The 10,351-nt window shown below is 52.9% G+C and overlaps 1 protein-coding gene across 2 annotated transcripts; it reads right to left on the bottom strand.

Moving 5' to 3' along the window:
- Positions 1 to 680: 680 nt before the first annotated feature.
- Positions 681 to 8,965, bottom strand: CDKN1A (cyclin dependent kinase inhibitor 1A). 2 transcript variants are annotated; one of them, XM_067531597.1, is made up of 3 exons: positions 8,880 to 8,965; positions 2,905 to 3,318; positions 681 to 2,258 (listed from the first exon to the last, which is right to left on the bottom strand). In XM_067531597.1, exons 2-3 carry the CDS (start codon positions 3,308 to 3,310, stop codon positions 2,209 to 2,211), a joined length of 456 nt encoding a protein of 151 aa, XP_067387698.1. In that variant the 5' UTR covers positions 3,311 to 3,318; positions 8,880 to 8,965; the 3' UTR covers positions 681 to 2,208. The 2 variants fall into 2 exon arrangements, with proteins under 2 accessions (XP_067387698.1, XP_067387697.1); XM_067531596.1 differs by lacking the exon at positions 8,880 to 8,965 and having other exon boundaries at positions 2,905 to 4,219.
- Between the last annotated feature and the right edge of the window lie 1,386 nt (positions 8,966 to 10,351).

The following is a 10,351-nucleotide window of genomic DNA, read 5'->3' as shown; positions in this document are numbered from 1 at the left end:
ACACTATCTCATGCCAGGTCTGCTCTAGAAAAGTGAGTCGACCCAATTTACATCAGCAAACAGCCACTGCAGTAATTACAGCACTTGTGCAGATCTGCGCTTTGCTCCTAGAGTCAGCAGTGCAGGTCCTCCCCAGGAGCACTTGTACTGTCAATGCGGGGCATTGGGGGATGGCGCCTGAAAGCCAGTAACAGTCAGTCAATGTAGGCAATGCGGTATCTACACTGACTCTCCACCTCTCACTGAGGTGGAGTTAAGTTGCCGTAGCGGGGCCGTTCAATGTCACTCCTGCCAATGCAAATATAGACACTTCCATAGTTAGGGCAACATAGGTCAACACAAGGCAGCTTATCTCTGTAGTGTAGATCAGGCCTTAGTACTCGGAGCACCTCATGCTGCTTTACGTGTTTATCCTCCATGCCCCTGTGAGGCAGGGCAGTGCTGTTATCCCCATTGCAGAGTGGGGTCTGAGGCCCAGAGAGACCAAGTGACCTGCCTCAGTCACACAGTACTTAGCAAAGCAGGGAATTGAACCCAGATCTCCTGAGTCCAGGCTAGCACCTGCCCCATCCTTCATGCAGCTAGTGAGGGCCCAGGGGTGCATTAATAGCATACTGGGTTCGGAAGTTAACTCCCGTTATTCAGAGCAAGCAAAGAAAGACAACAGGTGACAAGTCAGCCTAGTTTATACACCAAGTGTTTATTCATAATAAAGTTACATTTTTAAACTGTATTTTTCCAGTATATGCAGCAGCATCTTATTTACAGATACAAGTACTAGTGCTGAAAGTTTGCCGGCGTTACCCTGAACGCAAAGTGCATCAATGAAGGGGGTGTGAAGACGTGTGACTAAGTCCATCTATGGCAGGGATTTGTTCTGTCCAGTTTAGAAGTCCAACTCCATTAGCAGAGAAGATGAGCCCATCATGGAGAAAGTGCCTGAGAATTTCTGGTGGTGCTTGAGACCATCTCTAACAGGGAGAACTCCACCTTTGCGTGCAGCCAATCCAGCCAGGAAAGCCAGCAGCAGGTGCCATGAGAACTTGGCGTCTAGCGCACGAGGACAACGTGCAGTGAGTCTAACTGGAGAGCAAGAACTGCTGAAGCCATTTTATGAACCACAACATAATGAAGGAGACCAACCACTAACCCCCTCCTATTGGAGGGGGAAGTGACGAGGGAATTAGCCCTGATGTACAGCGGAGTGCTACAGTTCTACCAGAGGAATCAGGAAGTGTAGCAAACTGCTGGGTAGATGGATCCTCTGCACAGCCCTGCAATAGCCTCATGGTGGTGCTAGCTCTGTGTCATGACCAGAACAGGGTCAACTCAAAGGTGAGCCTTATAGGATAAATTCTGCTTTTATGCTAGTGCTGGAAGTCCACTCACTCAGTGCAGCATTTGGCCGTGGCACCACCTGTGTCATCAGTAGTCTATTTCCACTCGGGGGGTGCATCAACCAGGTTGACCAGCAACGAACTGGACTGGCTGGTATTAGGAGAGGAGGGCTCTAACCCTGTTAGAGGCCCACCCTCCAGCCCTAACAGCCTGTCTATAATGCAGAAGAACCACCCAAGGGCTGGAGCGACAAGTTATTCCTTTCTGCAAGTCAGCAAGCAGCAGGTTGAATTTAAACACGAAGTAGAACTTGAGCTGAGCTAGCTAGGGATAAATCTAGCTGTGTCATCCTATCACCCAAAGAAGCACCCACCCCTTACTCATTCACTTAGTCCCTGCCGTCAGAGCTGCTTGCTTTAGGGCCACACACATCTTCTTTCCCACCTGGCTCAGTGGCCAGCATTTATCATTCCCTCTTCTCCAAGGCCTACAAAAGGAGGTAATCAAGACTATTCCAAATCTATTTTAAATAAAGCCTTTACAAGACATTGCACACAAGTAGGTCTTTAGACACTTAGCCCTATTCATAAATAGAACACTGAACTCGACTTCACGACAGACAGATCCAGTAGGCAGCTTATACAGTAAAATGCAGAGGGAGGCTTGTAGCTAAGTCCCAAGAGAAGCCTTCCTGCAGCTCAGTTGTGACTCACTTTATTCAGTCCCTAAGCAACCCTTCCACTGACTTCATTAGAAACGGTCTTCCGAGTGGGCTGCAGAGGGCCAGGAGGGTTAGTGGTTGAAGACAGATCCTGATGACGGTGCCTCAGCCATGAGGCACATGGAAGCAGAACAGCTTGTGCTCTAGCATCACGGATTTGGCTTGCAGGGGACAATCCTCCGCTTCGAACTGTAGAAATCTGGAGGGAGAAAGAAAAGACGACTGTTGAGATTGCTATCAAATAAGAGTGCAAATGATCCCTTCAGATAAACTGTGGCTGGGGGAGCTTTATGAGCAATAAGCGTCTGTATTTGTTTTGGCAGGAGTAATCAGGAGTCATGACTGCCTGGCTGACAGTGAGAAAGGGCTCATCAGTGCAGGGCAAAGGTTTTTAATGAGCCCGGTTTGGCTATCTGGTTGAGTGGCAGTGGGAGGCTGGTTTCATTTTTATCTACTCCAGTCTTGTGATTAAATTGAATTCGAGTCCCAGCTCTTCCCGATATGTCGTGTGGCCCTGGGAAGTCATTGGAGATATAATCCCCCAGCTGTAGAAAGGGGATAACTGCAAGCTCTTCGGAGTGGAGATTGCCTTTTATGGCACTGGCTTCTCTCATTACACCTACTGCCATGAGATCCTGATCTCAGCTGGACCCTCGAGGAAACACTGCAGTGTGAACAGGTGAAGCTGACAATAAGGACCAATGCCTGCAATGACAAATGCCCCATGCCACCCCACAGAGACGACCCCGCCCTGGTGAAGCTGCCACTGACGTTCTATCCCTTGCACTGGTAGCCACGAGTGATACTTGTGAACTAGGGGACAGGACAAGTATTAGTATCCTTACCTTTTATGCTGGTCTGCTTTCGTTTCAAGTGCTGTGGGGACCTGGCCTGGCAGGACTCAGAGCCTTGTCGTACTGCTTCACTTGAGAGGGCCACGTTAAGAGCTTTTGTGGAGCTCTTCAGTGCTGGAGAGCTCTGATTCTTCTCCCCACCATTATCTCTGGAGCGGCTCAGCAGGTCCGGAGAAGACACATCAGTGTAGAGGACTTTCTCCCATTTGAATTTGCCTTCCAGCGGTGTTTCTGTCTCAAAGTCAAAATTCCATCTGTGCTGAGCTTCTTCCAGATGTCTCCTTATCAAGTCCTGAAATTCATTCTGGAGCTGCTCGTGATCTACCAGGCCAAAGAGGTTTCGGCAGAGCTTCCTACTGCAGGGGGTATGCCGGATGTTACTCTGTGACAGAGGCATGTTTTCAGCTGGAAGGGAAAAAAGCAACATATGGTTACTGAGCTGCAGTGCAAGTGATCAGTACTTGGCTTACTAAGTGAATTTAGTAAATGAGCACTGAGGTCCATGGGGGTTCAGGCATCTGCTGGGACCATCCCTGGCATGCAACAGTGAGCAATCACCATGCATGCCAGTGTAATCCATGCAAAGAGAATGCACTTGTCTCCCTCTAGTGGCTAGTCTACATGAGGGTTGACTCTGCTACTGCTTCCCAGCTATAGGACTTAGCTCAGCCTTTACCACTTAAGCTCAAGGATTATCTATCGATCTATCTATCTAGTGCTCAGAGACCTAGGTTCAAACCCTGCTGTCAGCCCAGGTGGTCCAATAAAAGCTATTACCTTACCCACCTTATCTCTCTAATGTCATGGGACTGACTTGGCTGCAACACTGCATTGCCCACATGGGGTCAGTGACACCAACGTTTTAACTTTCCTACCTATCAGTTCTGTTTTCTCCTAGGAATGATGTCCTCATTTGACACCCTGAGACAACCAAGGAGCTGTGCAACTGCACTATTTAGTCAGCCACTTCCACACCTCCCAACGGGTAAAAGGGGGATAGTTGTCTCACCCTTTGTCTTTCTATTTAGGCTACGAGCTATTTGGGACAAGAACTGTCTTACTATATGTATGTTCAGTACCCTATGGCCTTGATCGCCATTGATAGTGTGAACTTATTCCCATAGAGCCTGATGGTCAGATGTGCTGAGCACCTGCCATTTCTACTGCCTGCAGCGGGGACTGCGAATGCTCAGCACACAACATCAAAGCTCACAATGGCTAGAAGGCAGTCGCAGTATGCCCATGAGCAGGAAGAGCTAGAGTCAAATAAGTTATTAGCAGTAGAACTGGGCAAAATTTTACCCAAATCTTTGAGCCCTTTCCCTCCTCACCCCTCCCCCCCAAAAGTTGATTTGGATCAACCAAAACAATTCAGGAATTTGACAATGTTGCTGAATAGTTTAGATTTTCATAATCTTTTTTCAATCAAAACACCAAGTTCATTTGATGTTTACTTTACTGTTGTAAACCAAACAAAAAACCCAAAATGTTTTGGATCAAGCAGTGTTTCATTCAACCCAAAATGCATTTGATTTTTCAATACTGCACGCGAACCAAAAAACAAACAAATAAAGTTATTTTCACCACTTTAGTTACCAATGAACTATTTGCTCAGCTCTGTATTTCACACAGTCCTTTGACAGCAAAAATTTAGCCTTTATGCTATTAGTCTGAGATATTTAAGCACCACTGTGACTAAAGGCCACATTCGGTTTGTATATCTTGACCCTTAACCTTTAATATTCAATCGATCCAGTTTGTCCTGTTCCTCCTGCCTTTTCACCCAGCCCAGCGAGGAAGAGGCTAAGAAATTAAAAATAGAACTCAACCTTCATATCTCCTGATAGTTCCCACCCTTGTAAGCAGTTTAGTGGAATGACATCATTGTGTGAGTCAGGCAAGTTCCAGCATGTCCAAACAAGCCCTGGCAGGTAACAAGTTTCAACTTGATGCATGTAAAAGCAAATACTCACACCCATTATGCAAGCATGCCCAATCCTGAGGGGTGCGGAGCAGTCTCAAAACCTCCCACTGACTTAAACTGGAGTCTAAAGCCTGGTCTACACTAGGAAATTAGGTTGGTTTACCCGCAGCAGTCAGGAATGTGAAAAAGCCAACCCCAGAATGGCATCGTTAAACAGAACTAAGTCCCAGTGTAGACAGCAGTAGGTCGACAGAAGAATTCTTCCATCAACCTAGCTACAGCCTCTCGAGGAGATGGATTACCTGTGCCAATGGGAGAACCCCTCCTGTCAGCACAGGCAGTGTCCACACTGAAGTGCTACAGCAGCGCAGCTGTGCCGCTGTAGCGTTAAGCATAGACAAGCCCGCATCTACTCGGTGCCTCGCAGGATCAGTGCGCCACAAAACTGCACAATCTCCCATTAGTGCTTCACCCTCCGCTCCTGACTGTGTGTGTTGGAAGCCGTTGAGTGCAGATGACACAGGGCTGCTCTTGACTTTTAGTTTCCTGAATGTCAGTCTGACTTCCAGAACCACTGAGGTTCTTTTACTTTCCTTTCATACCATGAAGCTTTCTTGTAAGTCACATTAAATTCTGCTAGAGCGCCCTGCAGACTTTAACAAGCAGCTGTTACAGGGTAATGTTTGTGGTCACTAGTGGGTGCCAGGGCAGTGCTGATCCAGCTATTCCAGATCTAGGCAAGCACTTTTCAGTAAGCTAAAGGCAACTTGTCACTGGCTCTGCTCACCCTAACCCTCTTGAAAACAGGGGTGATCGCATCTCTAAGCCACTTTCTTACAGGTGGTAAGATCTCACTAGGAAATTAAGTTGAGTGCAACGTGGAAGTCAATTGCACTCTCAGAGTGCAGAGCTTGCTGTGTGACCTGGGCAAGTCGCCTCCCTCTGCCTCATTTGCCCCAAGGGCAAAATGGTATGAGACCGGCCTACCACACAGGAGTACGTGAGGAGGTTTAATTCCAATAAGGTTTTGGGGACCCTTTGAAGAGCACGCTACATTCAGGCTAAACAGCCAGGTCTTCACCCACTGAAGATGGTTAACAGACATGAAACCTGCTCCTTGGGATGCTGGTTGTTTTTGCCATTGTCTTCAGCGAGGTCACATCAGGATCTTTGTTTCAAGAGAGAGAGCAGGGGAGAGATCCAGGAAGCAAATAAACTGGACATCAGGATTTTTGGGTTTCCTGAGAAACTGACTGGAGCTCAATGCAGCCCCTTCCTCCCCACACTCCCAAGCTGGGAAAGGAAATTTTAGGAGCAAAAAGAACAGCAGCAAAGAGCGACTTTAAAACTTGTCCCCTTCTGCATCTTCTTTATTCCAGATCTCGAGAACAATCTGGATTTGGGTATATTGCATTTTCCAGGCAAAGCACGTCTGGAGAGGGGGAAAGTGGAAGTATTTTGGGTAATTGGCAGGCTTCACTTTCTTTACTTGTGTGCTTTATGGCTCTGCTGCTCCTCTCAACCATCTGAACCTAGATTACAATAAATGAAGTAGTTCTACCTGAATAGCCACTTTAAGCAATAAACTGGGTGCCTTAGACATTTTACATCAGTCTTTTAAGTGTTCGGTACTACTTTGTCCACCAGGTGGTGTTTATCATCCAGGAATAAACAGCCCACCCTCAATAGCCTGCGGAAGTTTCTACTTCTTGTTCATCATACCAGAGGCAGAGGGGGGGGGGTTGCTTAGGGTTCACTCCAGTCCCAGTGAGCAGGCCTGCCAAAGTGACACACCCTGCGAGGGACATGCAGGGTGACACACGCCTTTCGCCTTCCCCCATCCCGCGGGAGGACGGCATTACATCACCTTGGGCCAGCCAAGTTTCCTATGAGTACAGCATGTGATGAATACATTGTGAAATACCCCTTTAGTCCCACACACAGCAGGCACGGGCACTCGAGAGAGCCACAAACAGCCTGGGCACCTTTCCTCCTGCTAGTTTAGTTGCTGCCAGAGACACCTGGAGCTGATGGGACAAGCGTGCCCAGAGGAGTGAGCGCTTCATCTTTAAAAGTAAAAACAAGGGGAGTCCTGTAGCACTTTAAAGACTAACACATTTAATGTCTGCAGGCATTCGCTTTGGTGGGCTGTAACCCACTTCATCAGATGTAAGGAATAGAAACCAGATTGGTATATATACACCCCCTATCGGATTTCTGTTCCTGACATCTGACGAAGTGGGTTACAGCCCACCAAAGCGGATGCCTGCAGACATTAAATGTGTTAGTCTTTAAAGTGCTACAGGACTCTGGGTGTTTTTGCTGTACACAGACTAACAGGGCGACCCCTCTGGATCTCTAGAAGTGCTGCCCAACTATTGAGGAGAGGAAGCAACAAGCAAATCCAAACTGGAGGGGATAGCAACGGTGGGTGGGGCTGAGCCGAGTTATGGGCCAGCCCTAGTTACCTGGGCCGTTTCCTTTAAATTAGCCCCCCCGTCGAGCTCAGCAGTGTGTGGCAGCGAGTGGCTGGCCGGCCCAGACTCACACAGCAGCTCTGATCAGGCCGAGCCATCGGCTGCTAACAAGCGCACTGGAAGGGACCAGCTGGGGACGCGGCGTTCGAACGCAGCAAGAAATCCCCCGAGCCCGTCCGCCGGGCTGCTTCCCTCCCGGGGCGCGCTGCTGGGCGTGGGTGCCCCCCCCGTGCGCTCCCTGCCCAGGAGGGTCAGATCCGGCTTTTCCTGGCGGTGTTGACAGCCCGGTTTCAGGGAAGTCCCAGCCCCGACGCGCGTTTGGAAATGACTCGCCGGAGGGAGGCGGCCCATGCAACAGGGCAGGTCTCTTACATCACATCGAGCGGGTGTGACTGAGTCAGCCTCGCTCGCCCGGCTCCCCCTGCTGCTCAGCAGCGGCCCCGGCCCCCCCAGCCCCGAGCCAGGCATGCCCCGGCACGTCTCGCCGCCACAGCGCCCCCGGCGGTCGGGCCCGGCCGTCACGTCCTTGGCGGCTGTCACACGCCGTGGCTCTGCCTCCATCGCCCGAGTTGCCCCGGCCGGGAGCCAAACCCGCCGCGCGCCCCGGGGCTTGCCCAGGCGCGCCCTCGGCCGCGGCAATGAAACGCTTGGCTCGGAGGGTCGCCAGCACCGCCATGGTGGCCGCTGTGCGGGGGACACGAGTCTCCAGTGCGACACACGCCGCCTCGCCCCTTCCCTGCGGCTCAGCCCGGCTGCGCGCTGCGAGGCGCCGTTTCAGCCCCCGTGACACCGGTCTGCGGGGGGGGGGGGGGGGGGAATGTCTTCTTCCTCCAGCCCGAGCTGCTCCGGCGCGATCGGTTTCGCCCGCCGCTCCTTTCCCTGCGCCCCCCCCCCGAGCCGGCCCCCAGCCGGCCGGTACCTCCGCCGGCTCCAGGAGGATGCGAAGAGCCCGGGAGCAATTGACGGACGGCGCCGTTCGGCTGGGCGAGTGGAGAGCCGGGATCCCCGTCAGCCTTTAGGGCTGGAAGTCGGGGAGCCCCCGGCTGGGGGGACCCCCCGCCCCGCGGCCGCTAGCCAGCGCAGGCGGACCCGGGAGTCGACACAAGTGTCGTCCCTGGCAGCGGGGAAGTGAGGGCTCTGCGCCAGCCTCGCCTCGGGGGGGATCCGGGCGACTCCCGTCAGTGGGGCCCAGCGGGTGCCCGGCCGGGGTCTCCCTGCACGGCTGGGCTTAGCCTCGGGCGCTCCGGTGCGGGCCGCCCTGCGACTCCCCTTAGCCCGGAGGGGGCAGGACGCGCGCAGGTGCCGAGAAGTGGGGGGCATGGGAGCCGCCGCCTCCCTCCTCTGCCCGGCACCCCGGCATTGCGCTGGGCCCCCCAAGGCAGGGAGCCGCTAACCGGGCGCGAAGCCACCCTCCGAAGGGGGGCGAGGAAGGAGACTGGGGGGCAGATGCGCGGCGGCAAAGCGGACGCGGTGACCCCCCCCACAAAGGGGACGGGGCCAAAAGCCGCTCTGAGCCCTTCGCCCCGGCCCCGCCATTGCCCCGGCCCGGCCGCGGTCCCTTTTACCTCCTCGCCACCGTCCGCTCCCCGGCACGGCACGGCACGGCCGGCACGGCACGGCCAGCCTCCCCTGCCCGCTGCAGTCTCCGCAAAGCGCCGGCACTGCCTGTGCGCTGCAGCGCTGCCCTGTCAGTCTATATCCAGGCTGGGTGGAGCGCTCCGCCCCCGGCCCTCCCCACCTGCCGCCCACATCCCAGCTGAGCTCACCCCCCGCGCAGCGCCGGGCAGTCCCGAGGCGCTGCTTGCGGGCAGGGCTCAGCTGCCCCGCGGTTCGCTCCTTCCCCCCTGGGCTGGAGGAAGTGTGGCTGGGCCGCCCCTCGCGCCGGGGGCTTTGGCGGTATGGCGACCTGCCCCGCCGGGGAGCTCTGCTTTCCTGCCGTGCGCCGGGCACCGCGGGTGGCTGGGCGCAGGAGAAGAGCCTGGCTGGCTCAGATCAGGGAGCAGTGGGCAGCAGGGCAGCCACTGACCTGGGTTGAAATGTCCCCCGCTGTCTTAGAGGTGAGTGAGGCTCCCCATCCCCCTGCCAGCTCCCTGGGCCAGTGTATCTGCACCAGGGGCTACTCCAAGAGGATTAAAGGGGGTGAGTGAGCTGCCCGCCGGGCTGTGGTGTTATTTTAGCTCCGCTAAGGGCATCCCTTTGGCACATCTGGCTACAGAGTTTGTTCACCCTGTTCCTAGCTGACACAGTGGGTGCTGAGCACCTCTGAAAGCAGAAAACTATGTGGATGCTTTAGCACATACCCCCATTTCTGATCCAAAAGAGGCAACAAAATAGATGTTAAATGCTGCTGGCCTCAGCTGTAGCTGCACTGCTGCCATCCACCAATATAGACAGTGCACCAGTGTAAAAACTGAGATGCACTTGTGAGTTTACCCTGCATTTACATGAGGGGTTTGTAGTGATGCAGCTACGTCAGTGGCTAATGACCCCTGTGCAGACAAGCCCTTAGATAGGGGGAAGCCAAATCTCATGCTTGCAGGTTTAAACTGATCACTGCAAAGATCAGGAAGGAAGCTTTTCCCCTCCATCTTCCATATGCAACATTATGCAACTGGTTAGGAGCATGGGCCCAGATCTTCAGAGCAGTGGGGGTTCAGCACTTCTGAAAATCAGGCCATCAGCCTATTGGTAGATTTAACCCCTTCCACACTGCCAAGTTCCTAGATCTGCAGATTTCAGGCTGGCCATTCTAATAGAGAACATGTTTGGACATGTTCTGCTGGAGACTGCCCCATGACGCAGGGCAGATCTCTTTCCCCACAATCCCCTTACACAGGATGCATGTACATCCTGGGAGCAAGAAATCAGCTCAAAGATGTTATCATATCTGGCACAGAGATAGGCCCGGAGAAGCTGTGATCAGCTTTCCCAAAGTTCAGGGGCTTTTTAAACAAAGGGTTTTAGTTTGATTATAGCTTTAACGTAACAGAGACTAAAGTTTATCCAGGGCAGTTTAGTGAACAAACCCTGCTGTCTA

The sequence above is a fragment of the Emydura macquarii genome, unplaced genomic scaffold (assembly GCF_026122565.2).
Source record: "Emydura macquarii macquarii isolate MOO-44397 ecotype Brisbane River unplaced genomic scaffold, CSIRO-AGI_Emac_v2 contig_3220, whole genome shotgun sequence".
In the NCBI taxonomy this organism is placed as follows: Eukaryota; Metazoa; Chordata; order Testudines; family Chelidae; genus Emydura; species Emydura macquarii.
Note: the sequence above shows the minus strand (reverse complement) of the source record. Positions and strands in the feature narration are given on the sequence as shown.

Excerpts from the sequence above, each read along its gene's own strand:
- CDKN1A (XM_067531596.1), bottom strand. The coding sequence starts at position 3,340 with ATGTTGCTTTTTTCCCTTCCAGCTGAAAACATGCCTCTGTCACAGAGT. Across the intron at positions 2,259-2,904 it reads AAAGCAGACCAGCATAAAAG|ATTTCTACAGTTCGAAGCGG; the intron begins GTAAGGATACTA and ends TTCTCCCTCCAG.